The sequence below is a fragment of the Trichomonas vaginalis genome, chromosome VI (assembly GCF_026262505.1).
Source record: "Trichomonas vaginalis G3 chromosome VI, whole genome shotgun sequence".
In the NCBI taxonomy this organism is placed as follows: domain Eukaryota; phylum Parabasalia; order Trichomonadida; family Trichomonadidae; genus Trichomonas; species Trichomonas vaginalis.
The window spans coordinates 8,969,461-8,986,799 of record NC_067208.1 but is presented as its reverse complement, the minus strand read 5'-3'; the positions used below and the strand labels follow the sequence as shown (position 1 = coordinate 8,986,799).

Genomic DNA, 17,339 nt, shown 5'->3' with positions numbered 1-17,339 from the left:
ATCATGAGAAAAGTATTGTACCACAAAGTTTTTGCAAATCTATATGAATTTTATAATCATTGAAGATTTCGAGTTCAAAATGGATAAAAATAAGCATATTGCAATTGCCAAATGTTGTATATTTTGGAAGAAATATTACCCATGTTGGAAATAGTGCATAAAAGCCTTATTGGGTTTGAAGTTATATGAAAGTGCCTATTATAACTCTAATCAACAACTTCAGGTTCATTCTAGAAATAATTTTTTATGGAAAGGCATGTATTAATATATCTGGCCAATATTTTTTTGTATTGATATTGTCAATGAAAAAAAAATATTAAATTTTCAAAACAATTGTTTAAGATTATTACAATAAAATAAAAACATACTATGATTTATAGTTCTTTTCTGTTGATATTGATATCAATTTTATCCCATTTGATTGTTCCGTCTAAAACTTTAGAAATAGATTTTGGAAGTTGGTCAACATTCTTCACAAATGTTGCCATATTAGATTGTCTGTGGAATATGTAAAATCCTTGTTTTGAAAGTTTGATTTCTGAGTTTTCTGGAGCAACTGCAAAAACAAGAAGCTGATTCTTGTATTTATTAGCAATCTCTTGGTATTTGGAAGTAGTATCGGTCATAGAGACTATACAGTTTTTCTTCTTTTTGCAAAGACGATTAAACTGACTCAAACTATCAATATATTGTATCTGATTCATTTTCATGAGACCATCATTGCTCGTGATTATTCCATCAAAGAATTGGATAATAAACCTTTGAATCGACCTGAAATCAGATTCTCCAGTATAAACAATAGAGTTTGTGCCTTTAAATAGTATGATAGTAGGATACGCTGTGACGTTAAAGATTTCCCCTTTCCCGTTTGAAAAGATATGTCCAACTTGAATTCCTTTCTTATTTTTCATAAAGAAGCAACTAATGGCTGCCCACATTGGTGGTACTTGCTTTTTGTTCGTAATTAGTATAACGGAGTTTCTTTTTGGCGAAATCCATTTTTTATCTGCGATTTGTGAATGGTTTGGTATGAATTTAGCTGGATAATTAGTAAATCCTCGTGCATTACGTGGTCCGTCATAAACTTTTTCTCCTTCTGGCGAAAAGATGATAAAAGAAGGAACTGATTGAATATGGTATTTTTCGGAAATTTCATGGCTTGTTGCTGTATCAACAACTCCAAACTGTATCATTCCGTCGCAGTTCTTTGCTGCCTTCTCGAATTGTGGATATGAACTTTTGCATGCCGGACACGTTGAAGATTTAAACATAACGATCCAAACAGTTGTTTTGTTGCGATTTTCTATTAAACTATGCCAATTTTTGGTATTTAAATCAACAACAGTGGTCGAAATCGACGAGAAAAACAAGGGAAACATTTTAGCACTTTTCAATGTAAAACTTTTGATTTACTAGAAATGTTATGAATAGCAATATTTTCTTGGAAATTTTCATCGAATTGTTTCAATTCAAAAAATTGAATAGGATAAATAAATTCATTCGTTCTTCTGAAATGGTAGAGTATAGTACTTTCTCACGGAGATTATTCATCCAAATACTTTGAAATTTCTGATTTATAATCGAAATTTAAAAGTATTGGATCGCTATATGAAAGCACTTGATAAGCTATCTCAACACAGTAACTTTCAATTAAATACTGTAGCTTAAATATGAGTAAATATCATGCATTCCAAATAAATAACACATTTTATTATTAGAATTAAGATAACTATTCAGTTATTTTTGAATCTTCTGCCTTCCATTCAGCAACACATTCTTTAAATTGCTTAGAGGCAATATTTTCTGCTAAATCTAGTAAAGATCCAAAGTATTCATCCAGATTGTTAAAATCAGTATCCTCTTTAGGCAAGCCAGCGTTTCCACACTCTTTTTTAATTGAATCTATTGTTAATGTCATATTATTTTCTTCAAGATATTTAATAATTAATTGATAAACTACATTCCATGCTTTATCTTTATAATCTGCATGATGTACATTTGGTTGAAGTGTAAAGTATTTTTGATCCTTCATTCCAACGACAAGTTTGGCAGCTTCTAAATAATATTGTGCTTTGTAATGGTTATCTGCTCCATTTTCATTCATGTAATATGTTGTCTTCTCTTTTAACTCTTGTTGCGATAGTCTTTTGGGAAATCGTCTTGCTGGAGGGATTTTGGCGCTCATCTCTTTTGAATTTGATATAAAATTTTTAAACGTGCACTTTAATATCATATTATTAAATCTGAATATAATAATACACAACAATAGTACTCTCTGCTTATTGAACATTTGTGTCAGATTTCCCTAAATATGGATTTCATATTTTTGAATTTATGGAATTGTATTAGATCTATATAAACAAATTAGTAGATTTGGATAAATATATCAATTTGATAGGTAACTTTAAGTATTTAAGAAAAAAAAAATTTTATCAATAACTTTGGAAATGTTTTAGGAAACAAAAAATGTATGATATATTGAAATTATGTGCTTCATATTGAGTATGGAAACAGTTCATACAAAAAAAATTGATCCAATATTTAGGAAATTAAGTGTAGAAATGTAATTTGATGGTGATAAAAGTCAAAAATAAAACATATTTATTAAGTATAACAAGGTTAGTTACCGGAATTTAATAATTTCTGTAATTGAGGACCAGTTCTCTTTAATTCCGTTGAAGTAACAGCTTCTCTATATATAGCATTTCTATAATCTCTAATGGAATGTTTCTCAGAATCACTCAAAGCCATTTTAACGTATTCTGGAGCTGAAATTTCTTTATGAGCTGAATGGAATTGAGCAACGTATGGATGTTCGAGGCATTCTTCTGCCGTTGGTCTCTCTTTCGGATCAAAACTAATTAATTTCTTAATTAAATCTATTGCGTCTGGAGGAGCTCCTTCAAGTTTCTCCTCGAGCGAGAATCTAGGTCTAGAGTATGAGAGATTCGAAAGCATTGTTTGTGTAAAAGAAGAATCCATTGATTCGATTTCTGCAGGTGATAAAGGTCCTGTATAGCTAATAATTCTTTCTAGTTGGTCCATTGCTGATGATCCTGGGAATAGTGGCCTTCCACTCACTAGTTCAGCCAGAATACAACCAGCAGCCCACATATCAACTCCAAATGAGTAAGAAGAGGATCCAAAAAGAATTTCTGGGGCTCTGTACCATCTAGTTGCAATGTAATCTGTTAATTCGGTTGGATTATCGTCTGTATCTATTGATCTCGCGAGACCGAAATCGCATAATTTTATTGAAGCGTCGCTATTAATCAAAAGATTTGAAGGTTTCAGATCTCTGTGAATAATTCCTGCACTGTGAATGTATTTCAGCGCACATAAAAGTTGCCAAAAAATGTACCTGTGATGAACATCCAAAAGGATTTTCGCTCGAATTACGGCATTGACATCTGTTTCTAAACATTCAAATACTAAATATATATCAAGATCGTTTTCTGCGCGATGAACTGCTAATAAGGAAACAATATCTGGATGATTTTGAAGCTGTCTTAAGAATGTGATTTCTCTATATGTACGTAATGCATCTGTGACATTTTGAAATGCGCCAAATACTTTCTTCAAGGCAACAACTTGTTGTGTTTGTTTGTTTAAAACGCGCCAGACAACGCCATAAGCGCCTTGGCCAATCTTTTTGATCACCTCGTATTTGCGAAGGATAGCACGATCGATGGCTAATATATTTTCTTGTTCGTTTGTAGCCATCTAAAAACTATGCGTAAAAACAAAAATTGAAAAAATTATAAAAGTAAAAAAAAGAATGTACGTTATTCGTGTTTTTATATTTATATCTGGCTCTGATCAATTTCGTCTAAAAAAGGTTTAGAGACTTGATGATTACCCTTCTCAAAATTTTGCAGAAACTTTTGAAATGATTTTATCAGCAAATCTTGATCAGAATTAATTTCGCTGAATAAAATGAATTGTAGGAAAATTGATTGAAAATAAATTGAATTGAATAAAAAAACTTTGGAAATTAGAGAAATATGCCTTGATATGTGGATATTACGATTTTCGAATTTATTCTAATTAAATCTTCGGCCAAACAAAAAAATATTGTTTTAATAAGGTTATTATCGAACAGAAAATCTCCCCTTGAAAGCTTCAATTTGAATACAGATAATGCTATTGTCAAGCATTGTCAGATGATTTAATACCATTCTGTGTCTTCCTTATGATTCTTTTCTAGAATTTAGCAAACAATATTGATGAATTTATGGAATTATGGGTCAATTTTAACATGATGTGCTATTTATCATTTAGTTTTGCGAAATCTAATATGTATGATCAATTCTTCATATAATTCATCTCATCAAGCAAAAAAAATGGAAGTGAGAGGAGTTTCAGGTCTCGAATGTCTTCAGCTATTTGCCAGATGCTATCTCCAAATGGGTATTGTTGTTCATGACAGTAAGGATGTTCAAACAATAATAGCAAGAATCCAAAAGCGCTGCATGGGATTGAGAATCAAATTTGAAGATAACAAACTAACGTCAGGATTAGAAAATCCAACATTAATCGAAATACCAAGCTCTGTCAAGACAATTGCTGAAGCGACAACTTGGATGAAAGAAAACGCTTCTTTTGAATTAGAAAAATCTTTAGGAATTATCGGTACAATAGCTAACTTTATAGTTCTGCAGTTAAACCATGCAATGGGAGATTTCAGGTTCGGCATAGAACTCGCTAATGATATTTCACAGCATGAATCAGTTGAATTTTCTCAATTAGAAGGAATTCCTATCAATCCAACACAATATTTCGAACAAGAAATACTCACACATAAATCAGCGAAGTATTACTGTGCTAATAACCCTAATATTTCGAGATTAATAACTACATCAACTGCAACTGAGCCATCTCGCTTTACAATACCATTAAAGTTCCGAATTCCTATAGAAAACATAAAATACTGCGATGTTACAGACCTTTCTGATGAAAAACTCTTCGAAACTCAGCTTGCCGGTTTAATTATTTCAATTGCCGCAATAAACCCATCACAAAACCAATATTCTATGGGATGTTCGATTCCTATTAATACAAGAACTGTTCCAAATGCAAACAAAGCATATACAGAACAGTATTTCAAGAAATATTTAACAGATGACGAAAAAAGGAACGAAGCATACAGAAAATTCGCATATGCATACTTCTTAGCTTATATTGATGCATTTACAAAGGCCCAACCCAATGAAAAACTTTGTGATGTTACAAAAAGAATAATTCAAAGCTTTAACAAAGCAAAAGATGCTGGAGAACACTTCCAATACTATTCACTCATGAATAAACTACTTGTTGAATCATTTGAACAAGGAGAATTGCCTCCAGGATCAGGAATTGAATTATATTATAATGGAGTCATCAAATCCAGCGATATCATTGATGACATAACATTGGATACTGTTGTTGATGGTTGCTTGTCTTGCAAATGGCTTTCTCTCATTTCTTATTGCTTAATAACTCCATCAAAGTCGGAATTATGCGGAACATACTATTACATGCTTGGAGATTCAACAGAACAAGAGGCTGCTAAGTTTGTAAAGGGATTTGAACTCTGTTTGACGAAATTAACTCCAAATAATTCGATTTCGGAAGCAATTGAATTTGTAAGAAGTAATCTTTAAACAATTGTCAATGTAAAACTATTTAAATAAAATATATTAGTATTTTTATCAAAATTCTTAGATATTTAAAAAAAAATTATCATTATTTTGAAGTTTAGTTAATTGTTGGTAAAGAAACATTTGATTCATTAAGACAACATTACAGGAAATGGGTCCAAAAGAACTGTTATTCAATTTTTTATAATTTTATTAAACATTTAAAAAAATTAGTAAGTTAGCTTGCTTTGGTTCAATTACCTTGACGAATTATGACTTTTCTTCAAACTCTGAGTATAAATTAAAAGAATATTTTAAAAAATGTATTTTTATTCCGAGAAAAATATGTACTAATACAAACAATTTAATCAGTGATGTATAAATCATTATGTCTTGTAGGATGGATGGTTCTAACAGGTTTGTTAGCATATTTATGACTAATTTGCGTAATTGGCCGTGAAGGACGGCTTATTAGTTTGGCTATTTCGGCTGGATCTCGTTCTGGGAAAGTGTAGCATCTGAATGCATCTTCTCCGATTCTTAAATTTTGCAGTTGTTGGAATTCGTATTCCATATTTCAATAAATGTAATAAAATCAAACCGTTTATCAAGGCCAAATTCGCATTCAAAATTCATGTCATGTCAAATTCCAATTCAAATAGCTTCATTCAGAACTTGAAATTCATGGAATTGTCAAGATAGAAAATACGAAAACTTATTAGCGTATTTTTTTTTATTTTGATCGAACACCTTTAATTCTTTATTGATTCTACTTAGGCACTGTTCAGATGCTGCAAAATGCTCTATTAGCAAGAATGCAATTAATTCGTTCAGATGAGATCTAAATTATTATCATTGATGAATATAAGATGATATATTTCTTGAAAGTTGAAGTTGAAACATTAATACAGTATTTCCTAACTTACTATTCTTTAGGGGAAATATTGTATCAAGGTATTGAGCACTGGTTTTCAAGAAGAAAAAAAATTCAAAATATAAAATTTTAATGTATCAAATAGTTATGAGTTCATATAGTGAAACTAAAAACACTTGGATAAGCATAGGATGAAAGACAATTTTTTGAGAGCACATAATATCATGGAATAAATAGTCTAAAGGGACTTCGACTGAATTAACTCTTGCGAATAATCTTACTCTTGATTCTGCTTCGCAAAATCCTGGAATTCCATCTGATAAAAAATGTTCATTTATGGAATTACAATACATTCCGATTGCAAAACACCAATAATCATGTTGTGGTTGTCCATCAAGCAAAGAATGATTGTAGGGGTCTTTAACAAGTCCTCCAAAATGGAGTTTGTTTTTCAAATTTTCATCTTTGTCGTAATAGTCAGCTTGAATTTCATTTGGTTTATAATCGGTTGCATTTTGAGATATAGTGCGATCTGTGTCGTGGAACGGATCTAGAAGTTGAGACCAAGAATTAAATTTGTTTTTGGTTGGGTACTCAAGGATAAAATGGCGCTTGCCGTCATCACTGACAAACTTACTCTCGTTGAGATGTAAGAGAATGGAATATTTCCCGTAAGTGACTTATACTGTGGTTATGCTCGAACACACGTAAATAGAAGTATCCATGATATTTTGCAGCAACAATTTCGTGATTGTAATATACTTTTAGCCCAATTTCTTAAAAAAAAATACAAAGCTTACAAGAAGTGTACGTTAACGATTTAATGGATAATAGATAATGATGTATGTATGCTATATATATGCTTATTCGTGAAAGATATAAACCTTGTCATAGATAAAAGCTTCATTTAAGAATCAAAAATCAATCATTGAAATTTTCTAGAATCAGAATAATGAATGATACTTCTTTATAACAAATTGAACTATAGTAGTGACCATCTTCTAATACTTCATTGTTGTTTTGATGTTTAAAAATATTATAATAAAATTAAAATACAATATCATCAATAGCATCAAAATAGTTATTTACTTCTGATATTGAACCATGTGATTAGATGCTGATAGTCAGCATATATCATGGGTTAAATCTCAAAGCATGTCTTGTAATAATTCATACACAAGATTTATCATCGCAATAAAAGATTTGATTCAAAGAATAAAGATGAACAATTTAAAATTCATCAAATACAATTCTTTGAGGAGAATGTATAATCTCTGCAACTTAATAACTTACTAGAGCAGCATTCTGAAATTTATTTGGATCATTTAATTCAAGATGTGGACAGAATCAAAATATATGTATAAATTATAGAAAGCCAACCGAATGAGCCAGAAGAAAAAGAGTGTAAATTACTTCTTGGAATGGTTGTGTATCTGAAGAACAATATCTGAATTGGTATTTAGAATTTGTCCTATATTGAAGCATTCTAGAGATAAACTAAAAATGGTGAGTTAACTAATTATTGTAAGAAAAACTATCACAATCAAGATAGAAATGACAATACAAAAGAAAGAAGATGTATTTGAAATATTTTCCGCTTTAGGAAAATCAATTTTTCTGTTTTGAAATTTAAGAAAAGCAGATTCAGCTCTAACCAATGTTAATCTTTTAATGTATTCCAATTCTTTTGCTTGTTCTGGACCAAGTTTTGTTTTTGGTGCTGTTAAGAATTGTATAATGTTATTACCGAAATCAATAACTTGAATTTCATCCAAAAATTCTTGATCATAGGTGGTAATATTAAAAAATGAACTATATTGGTTAAATTTCTTATTATAAAGCAGTGTTGAAATATCTTTTTCGATTTCTTTTTTGATATTTGTTGGTGAAATTTGAGATAAAATTTTCATGAGGTGAAAAATCGAATAAATGTAATCATGATATGTTTGTGAATCAATAGCTATAGCTGTCCATTGAAGAGTTCTTCTTACAAAGTAAAATAACCATAAATTACATTTTTTGTCTTTATTAAGGTACCATGAATGCCTTTGAATTAAAAATGTTGCTGTTAAATTCCAGACTGGTTGAGAAATAGATGTATTCAAGAGGAATTGAAAAATTTTGAAATAATTTTGATTATTTTGTTGTATGGATAATACTTGGTCAATCAAATTAAATAATTCTATTGACAGTTCACATTTTGTCTTCAAAACAGACTTCACGTACTTAACTTGATCGAAATCTTTAATTGATTGAAATAATGTTTGGTAAGAAAGCTTGAACAAGGGATGATTTGTATTAAATATTGATATAAATTCGTTTATAAGATTAGAAAACTCGAGTTCTGGTAATAATTTCATTCTATTTATCATAATTCTTGAAAGGTAGATAAATACTTTGTTTTGGATTGTATAATTGGTATTTCGGCATATACTAATAAAATCGAATATTGTTTTCATAGTAATGGCCATAAATCGTGTATCTTGAGAAGGATATTTTAAAATAATAGAAGTAATAAGTTCTAAAATCGATAACTGTAAGTTTGAAAGATCTATTTGCGTGTTTGACTTCATATGATTGATAAATGGATGAAAATAATCAAGTAAAAACTGAGCTAAATCAATATTAAACGGAATTGAGTTATTCTTGAACAAATTGGTCAGATCTTTAATGAATAGCATTGGATCTATATAATTTGAGTATTGATCCCATGATTTATGAAATGTATCAAGAGAATGAAGAGTTGATTTAAATAGAGAAGAACTATTCGTCAAATCATTATTTCGAGAGTTTTTATTTATGCTTGAAAAATCTATTTTCGTGTATTTGGAAATTGGATAAGTAGATAACGAATCATATGGATAATTAATTTGTAAGTAATTCATAAGTTTTTCAAAGGATAATTGTATAACATGTGTTGACAATAAATTTTGTATGTCAATGATAGATGAATTTATTTTATTTGATGGAAAATATTTTGAATTACTAGTTTCTGTATTAGCTAAAAGATTATTTTGATTGGAAGTATTCTCTGTATCAGAATCATCACTCAATCTCTCAGTTTGAGGATTTGGAATACTTCCTTGTGGATTAGTTGACATAAAAATTGATGAAATTGGGTTCAATAAAAGTAACAGATTTTAATCGCTTTAAAATTTTATGAAGTGTTATTACACATTGTGACAATGATAATTTAAGAACACAAAAATTTTATGATCATTTTCAAATGTGGTTTTTTGATTTGATTGGACTCATACTGCTAATATCAACTTCATACATTTATATTACGTTCGTAACGGAGCTTTCAGAATTAGAAACAAATACTGTTAACCCAAGAGATCAATGTCGAAAATTCCAAAAATTTGTTTTACCACTACAGCTTCAACACACATATATATTTATTGTGCTATTTTGTTCTGCTTTCTATTCGAAATATTCAATATTCTTTAAATCGATTTGCTTCTTTTATCATTTGTATTTAGTAATTTATTACTACATTAGAACAAAGAATCATCAATTATTTGAACCTTTAACTATAATACGTAATGCACAATCTCTCCTTATATTATTTATTTGCTTTTTAGTTGGAAATATACTTACATTTGCTGTGATGCTAGTTTTCATGTTAATCCAAATGTTTGATAATTTTAAAACATGAATTAGTCTAATTTTAAAATAATTTTGACTTTTTAAAAATTATGATATTATTTTTTGCGACCAAAGATATTCATTAACTCTATAATGGTTGTCTTTGGTGCAAAATGAAACGTCAACTAAATTTCAATTGATATCTACTGCACCATTTTGAATTGCGATATAAATGGTTCATAGCTCCACACCATTTCGGCGAGAACTCAGAATGAACAAATACACTGTTAAATACTGAAAATATAAATAGATTTCAAGTTTTTATTTTTGTAAGAAATTTAATAAAATCAATAATTATAATAATTCTCTCTCCTTCTGTAATGAAATTACTTTTGGATCTATGAAACAATTTTCTGTGTAAAAATGAGAAAATGTATTAAAATCGTAATTTTCTTTTAGATTTTTAAATGTGACATCTCATGCAAAATAATTTATAAATGCTGAATCTGAATCAACAAATGAATCTGAATTAGTTAATTTATGCTGTTGTGATCCTTGTTTAAACATGTTGATTGCAGTGTTATTTAAAAATATGGAATGATCAATATCAGTTGTGGTAGTACCACAAAATAGGACTTGATTTGAGCATGGTCCGCATTTATTTCCAATTACGTTGCCGCAAGAAACTATTAGATTTAATGAATGAGAACAACTCTGAAACCAAAGTGAATACTCACTAGTTGATTTATTTTCTCTAAATGTTGAAAAATTAATTTTAAATGTAATTTTAAATGTACCTGAACTTTCTTCAATTTCACTATAAAAAAGTAGTTATTATTCATATAGTTTTGATTAAAAAAAAATAAGGACATAAATTTTATGTTGTAAACTATTCAAATCAGAGATATCTGATATCTCGTTTGAGCAACTTCCTCTAAGAAAAAAACTTTACATCAAGCTTATTTATCAATAGATCGTTATGCTTATCATCGTCAACATCCTCCTTTACAAAGATATTGACTCAAGTTGCTACGAAAATGATGGAAAAACACTTAAAAAAGTTAATGATACATCACTCGACCTTAAAATATCGGCTAGATGCGAAATTATATCAAGTGAATGCTTTAAAAATTTAAAAACACTACAATCTTTTTCATTTGAAGAAAATCCAAACCTGAAAACAATAGAAAATCAAGGTTTTTATCAATGCAGTAACATGTTTAACTATAATATTTCAACAAAGGACAAAAAATATTCAAGATTATTAATAACTTCAGCCAACAATTGTCTTATCATAAATCTTATTATGGAATACATGATATCTTTGAATATATGAGAAGGAAAATGATAAGCTTCAATCCTGCAGAATATGTAATAATCATAAGAATATGTCACAACAACATTTGTGTTAGGTTTATATGCCTATAAAAATTCGTAAAATCATTTTCACTATAATAATATACATGCAATAGCTCTTGTAAAATTGGATTGTTCTCAATGAAACACAATCAGCAAAAATAGTATATACTTCAAGATTAACTTTTGCATTTTAATTGAACGTAATTATAGATTAGTATAACTTGCAAAAGCATTTTGTTTCACAGTTTGTAATGATGTTGGTAAATCAATTCTATTTAGTTTCGAACATGAGTTAAATTTTCCATCTTCAATACCAAAATTTAACATTGGATGATGTAATATCACCTATAAAATTATTTATTTAAATATAGTGCGAAATAAGAAACAAGGATGAACATTAGCTATAGAAAAGCATCAGATGTATGAAAAGTTTGAAATTTTATTTTTATTTAGAAAGATGTTGGAAGAAAAGTTTAGCTGATTTATTACATAAACTTCGAAGACATTGAAGTTTGTTTGAACCATGAACAACACGACATTTAATAATAAGATATGGAGAAATACCAGATTCGACAATCATCTTAAGATATTCAGTAGTTTTGTTCTCAATAAAAAGAGGACATCGAATAGATCTGCATTCATAGAATGCATTTTGTTCAACTGTTTCAACACTAAGAGGGAAGTTGATGAATTTAAGATTCAAACAGTTGTTGAATGAATATGATTCAATCAATGAAACACTGCCTGGTAAAATACTGATGTTGACAATGTTGTTGCTGTGATTAAATGAATATTGGCGAATAATAGTACAATTGATAATTAGCACTTTATCTAATGATTGACTCAAATGATAAATAAGATCAAGACTTGTTTCATTTTGGTAGTAAAGAGTATTATCAATGCATTGATATTTAGTTGATTTGAAATTACTGATGTTTTGAAGTGAATCACATCCAGAAAATGAATTAACAAATATCATAGAGAGTGAATTTTCTTGTGAGAATGTGATTGATTTAAGTTTGTTGCAGTTAACGAATGAATATTCTGAAATAGTTTCAACAGTTGATGGAATAATAATATTAGTTAATGCAATGCAATTCTCAAATGATCGAAATCCGATAGTTCTTGCATTTTCTCGAATTGTAACTTGTTTAAGTTTAGAACATCCTGAAAAACATTGATCTGGAATATTCAAAATATTAATCATTTTCGCTAACTTAGTGCAATTCTCAAATGCATTATTGTTTATATATAAATTAGTTGATGAAAAAATTATTTCAACCAAATTAGAACAATCTTTGAATGATGAAAATTGAATTGTTTGTAAATGATTGTTTGAAGAAAAGTCAAGTTTATTTAGATTTGAACAATTTCTAAATGCATTATTTTCAATAATTGAAAGTTGTGAATTTTGTTCAAAACTGATTGATGATGTTGAGTTTTCGAATGCACTTGATTTGATTGTTCTAACTGTGTTAGGAATTGTAATACTATCGATGTTGTATCCCAAATATTCATAGATAATTGTTTGATTAGAATTCATAATCAATGCATTTGTTGTAATAATAAGATTTTGTTCATTCAGATATGAAACATACACATTTGTTTTTCTTTTAATTGCATCTGAAGAAAATAAAGTTTTATGAGTGAATGACATATTTACTTTTGGATTATTACTTGAAATGAATGTATATGAATTAACAATCATTGATGAATATGGAAAATTAATGAATTCAAGATTATTGCAATCAGAAAATATACCACTACCAATGTAATCTAAAGAACCTAAAAATGTAACACTTATTAAATTTTTGCAACTAGAGAAAGCATTATTTTCAATTCTTTTGACATTACTTGGAATAATTATTGAAGTGAGCTTTGATTCAGAAAAGCACTTTTCTCCCAAAGTTGTGACAGAATCTGGAATTACGATGTTTTCCAAAGATTTGTTTATAGTAAAATATAAAAGGCTTTTATTTTTTGAATATAGAATACTATTTTCGATTGAAAAATAAGTGTTTGATGGATTGATTGTTATATTTGTTATTTTGGAACCACTAAATGCATCTACATCGATTTTTGTGACATTTTCTGGAATTTCAAATGAAGTAATTTTAGTTCCTGAAAAAAACATAATTTACTAAAGAAGTTAAATTCAAACCTTCTGCAAAAATAACATTTGTTAGTTTAGAACATTTTTCAAATGCCCTAGAACCTATTTTTTCAACAGATGAAGGAATTGTAATAGTTGTTATTTCAGAATTACTTTGAAAAGCATCACTTTGTATTTCTTTAAGTCCATTTGGTAGAAGTATCTCAGTAACTTTACTGCAACCATAAAATGCATAATTAGAAATTGTTGTAAGTTTTGTGCAGGATGATAAATTAATAATTTGAAGATTGGAACAAGAAGAAAAACAAGATCTTTCAATTGTTGTTAAGTTAGGGTTTTCTTCAAATGAAAAAGATTCTAAAGACTTTAGGTTGGAAAAACAACTATTTGCGATTTTTTCGCATTTGGCTGATATTATAAGGTAGGGTGATGTATCATTAACTTTTTTAAGTGTTTTTCCATCATTTTCGTAGCAACTTGAGTCAATATCTTTGTAAAGGAGGATGTTGACGATGATAAGCATAACAACCTATTGGTAAATAAGCTTGATGTAAAGTTTTTTTCTTAAAAGAAGTTGCTCAATCGAGTTATCAAATATCTTCAAAGCAATCACTTGATATAATCTCGCATCTATCCGGTATTCTAAGGTCAAATGATGGATCATTAACTTTGATAAGTGTTTTCCTATCATTTATGTAGCAACTTGAGTCAATATCTTTGTAAATTAGGGCAAAAAAGATAATCATGATGAATTATCAATGCGTGTTTTCTTCGACGCTTTCGTTTAAAGCAGAATTTTGTCAATAAGCGTAAATCTATTGTCCGTGAAAGAAAAAAAATTGGAGAAAGAGAAAAAATTTTGATTTGAAGGGAAAAAATACCAAATACAATTTACTGATTTCAAAGATGTTTCAGATCTGAAAGAGAAAGTAGACAAGCAAAACATTTAAAACAATGAATTTAAGTAACAAGAACAAAAGGAAACAAATTAATTCCGAAATTACGACTTATTCTTCATCGTGACATGATTTTGGGCCAGACAGAGTAAAAGTATATTAGAGTTTTAGAGTGTGTAATCTCAAATTATCCACAAAATTATCATTTCATCTCAAGAATTTATTTGACACTTTTATTGAAAAATCAATTTTATGACGGATCAGCTGAAGAGTAAGTACAAAATTCTCAAAGAGATCGGTCAAGGTGGATTCTCACGTGTTTATCTTGGTGAGAGCTTGAAAGACCAGAAAAAAGTTGCTATTAAAGTAATTTCGAAAACAAATGATTTATGTGAGATGAAAGATATTCAAAAAGAGATCAAAATTCAGAAGCAATTCGAATCACCTTACATTGTTACCTTTTATGACATGTATGAAACAAAGAAAGAAATTGTTATCGTCATGGAATACGTCAACGGCGGCGAGCTATTTGATCATATTGTCCAAAAAGGTAGCTTTACAGAGCAAGAAGCTGCTAATATTATCCAGCAAGTTTTGATCGGACTCAAAGTTTTACACGAAAAGAAGGTTATCCATCGCGATCTAAAGCCAGAAAATTTACTTTTATTTATTGATGAGAAAGGAAATACTACAGTCAAGATTGCAGACTTCGGACTTAGTGGATTAATCGATAATTCAGAAGATATGAAGAGATTCTGTGGAACAGAAGGATATGCAGCTCCTGAAATCATGAAAAATGTTCCTTATGACTGGTCTGTTGATGTTTGGTCCCTTGGAGTAATCGTTTACAACTTAGTCAGTGGTTACAAGCCATTTGACTCTGATGATGATTATGAATTATATGAACAAGTCGTTGCCGCTGATTACGAGTTCTTTTCTCCTGAATTCGACTGCATTTCTGACGAATGCAAAGATTTCATCACACATATGCTTCAAGCAAAGGCTAAGGATCGTTACACTGTTGAGATGCTTTTAGAGCACCCTTGGATCAAAGGTAACGCTCCTAAGGTTGAAATTACAGATCTTCAGTCACATCTTCGTGAATTCAATGCTAAGAGGAAGCTTCGTAGAGCGCTTCTTGCCGCAAAGTCGGCTGTAAAATTTGCTGCATTCGCAGGAGAGGATTAAACAAATAATATAAACAGTTTTATTAATATTTTCTAAAATGTTAAAAGAATCCAAATGACATTGGTGAAGGAGAAAGACTCGGAGCAATAGTAATCGATGGGCGACGCTTTCTTGGAATTTCAGTCTCTTCTTCCGAATTTTCAGAAGACTTTGTAGATCGAGAAGTGTGAGATTGACCTCCTGATTGAGATAAAAATAAATATCGTAATCGGCATTGAGCATCTGTCCTTCCTGGAAGCATTTTAGAGATTGAATTCCAAGCAGTCCTCCCAAGCATTTGTACAGCGCTTAACAACTTCATATCCTCTTCATGGCTCCATGATTTGTTGCTTATGTAGGGATTAAGTACTCTATTCCAACGTAAATTGCATTGGCTTGAATTTCTTCCACAGCCTACATAAGAGGCAATTACTTTCCAATCGCTAGCACTATACTTCAATACTGCGGCAATGAGTCGAACGTCTTCGCTCTCTGTCCAAGGAATCGCCTTACGATGGTGCTGATACGTATGTTGATCAGATAATGGAGGTTCGCAATATGATTCTTTTATCCTTGCTATTTTATCAAACACAGAAACATTGATGCCGAGACGCATAATAGCATTTTTTGTATCTTGGTAGTTTTGGATATCGTTATAGAAGTCTTCTAGAGCTCGGAGTGCCTGACTTTGAACATCCTCCCTGATATTGTAATTAGATTTCGAAATTTCATGTTTAATAAGTTGTTGAAGCATAAATATTTTTGAGAATCGTAAAATCCCATAATTTGAATGCACTCAATTGAAACCGCTAATAATGAAATATTGTAATTTTTAAATGTATGTATAATACTGATGAATATATCACAAAATCTTTTGTCACGTTTTTGGGCGATAAACAATTCGACCATTCATTTGATTGACAAGCAAGGATTCGCATAGTTATTTGCGATCAATACTCTGTCCTTTTAACCCACTTTTTCTCCAAGTTGAATTCGGAATTCAATTTTTTCTGAATTGAATTTGAATATAGATTTATTGCTTGCAGAGGGTTTATTAAAATTATCATGATTTAATGTAAAATTTATTGATCGTTAGAAACTTTTAAAATTACCTTCACAAACATTTTATTAATTTATTTTTGATGGTCTCATATTGTATGAAAATTCTTTTAAAAACGAAAAATGATTTGAACGATGAAAAAAAATTGAAATGTTTACTTTGAAATCTTATTATATTAATACTAATTTATTAATAAAAATACAATAAAAATACTTCAACAAAATTTAATTGTAAAAGGATTCAATTCACAAATATTCATTCACATCATCGTTAATAAATTATAATATTTATCTGGATATTTTTCATTCTAATCGTCTGTCAACTGACATAAATTTTGAAATGATTTTTTTGTTCATAATCGTAACTTATGTAAATGCTTTTTAAATCAGATATACAAGTAATATCTAGTGATATATAAATAATTAATCAAATACGATAACTCTTGAATCGAAATTAATGATCCATTGAAATACAAAGGTAAATTACCAGTTATTAAACCGAATCTTTGATGCAATTATAGAATCACATAATAATTTTGATAAATTCATATCTAACATTTGACAAAAAGATTATTTTGTTGAATTTGACTTTAATATCAGTTTGTATATCTCCTCTAATTGTCTATAGATTCTGTGGATCTGAAATCCATATATTTGCTTAATTT

The 17,339-nt window shown here is 29.4% G+C and overlaps 9 protein-coding genes across 9 annotated transcripts; 2 read left to right on the top strand and 7 right to left on the bottom strand.

The window, feature by feature from the left end:
- Nucleotides 1–212: 212 nt before the first annotated feature.
- TVAGG3_0832060 (disulfide-isomerase A6 family) lies at nt 213–1,384 on the bottom strand (the record flags this gene model as incomplete). The annotated part of the gene is made up of 1 exon (XM_001323630.1): nt 375–1,271. One exon carries the CDS (start codon nt 1,269–1,271, stop codon nt 375–377), a length of 897 nt encoding a protein of 298 aa, XP_001323665.1.
- Nucleotides 1,385–1,461: 77 nt separating this feature from the next.
- TVAGG3_0832050 (uncharacterized protein) lies at nt 1,462–2,185 on the bottom strand (the record flags this gene model as incomplete). The annotated part of the gene is made up of 1 exon (XM_001323629.1): nt 1,730–2,185. One exon carries the CDS (start codon nt 2,183–2,185, stop codon nt 1,730–1,732), a length of 456 nt encoding a protein of 151 aa, XP_001323664.1.
- Nucleotides 2,186–2,619: 434 nt separating this feature from the next.
- Nucleotides 2,620–3,723, bottom strand: TVAGG3_0832040 (STKc MAPK15-like domain-containing protein; the record flags this gene model as incomplete). The annotated part of the gene is made up of 1 exon (XM_001323628.1): nt 2,620–3,723. One exon carries the CDS (start codon nt 3,721–3,723, stop codon nt 2,620–2,622), a length of 1,104 nt encoding a protein of 367 aa, XP_001323663.1.
- Nucleotides 3,724–4,017: 294 nt separating this feature from the next.
- Nucleotides 4,018–5,642, top strand: TVAGG3_0832030 (uncharacterized protein; the record flags this gene model as incomplete). The annotated part of the gene is made up of 1 exon (XM_001323627.2): nt 4,302–5,642. One exon carries the CDS (start codon nt 4,302–4,304, stop codon nt 5,640–5,642), a length of 1,341 nt encoding a protein of 446 aa, XP_001323662.1.
- Nucleotides 5,643–5,950: 308 nt separating this feature from the next.
- TVAGG3_0832020 (uncharacterized protein) lies at nt 5,951–6,192 on the bottom strand (the record flags this gene model as incomplete). Its single annotated transcript, XM_001323626.1, has 1 exon — nt 5,983–6,192. One exon carries the CDS (start codon nt 6,190–6,192, stop codon nt 5,983–5,985), a length of 210 nt encoding a protein of 69 aa, XP_001323661.1.
- Nucleotides 6,193–11,884: 5,692 nt separating this feature from the next.
- On the bottom strand, nt 11,885–13,096 carry TVAGG3_0832010 (uncharacterized protein; the record flags this gene model as incomplete). Its single annotated transcript, XM_001323625.1, has 1 exon — nt 11,885–13,096. One exon carries the CDS (start codon nt 13,094–13,096, stop codon nt 11,885–11,887), a length of 1,212 nt encoding a protein of 403 aa, XP_001323660.1.
- A 457-nt stretch (nt 13,097–13,553) lies between these two features.
- Nucleotides 13,554–14,237, bottom strand: TVAGG3_0832000 (ribonuclease inhibitor domain-containing protein; the record flags this gene model as incomplete). Its single annotated transcript, XM_001323624.2, has 1 exon — nt 13,554–14,075. One exon carries the CDS (start codon nt 14,073–14,075, stop codon nt 13,554–13,556), a length of 522 nt encoding a protein of 173 aa, XP_001323659.1.
- A 439-nt stretch (nt 14,238–14,676) lies between these two features.
- On the top strand, nt 14,677–15,650 carry TVAGG3_0831990 (protein serine/threonine kinase protein; the record flags this gene model as incomplete). Its single annotated transcript, XM_001323623.2, has 1 exon — nt 14,701–15,636. The coding sequence occupies one exon, from the start codon at nt 14,701–14,703 to the stop codon at nt 15,634–15,636; it is 936 nt and encodes a 311-aa protein (XP_001323658.1).
- A 26-nt stretch (nt 15,651–15,676) lies between these two features.
- TVAGG3_0831980 (RNA polymerase II transcription regulator recruiting protein) lies at nt 15,677–16,369 on the bottom strand (the record flags this gene model as incomplete). Its single annotated transcript, XM_001323622.1, has 1 exon — nt 15,677–16,369. One exon carries the CDS (start codon nt 16,367–16,369, stop codon nt 15,677–15,679), a length of 693 nt encoding a protein of 230 aa, XP_001323657.1.
- Between the last annotated feature and the right edge of the window lie 970 nt (nt 16,370–17,339).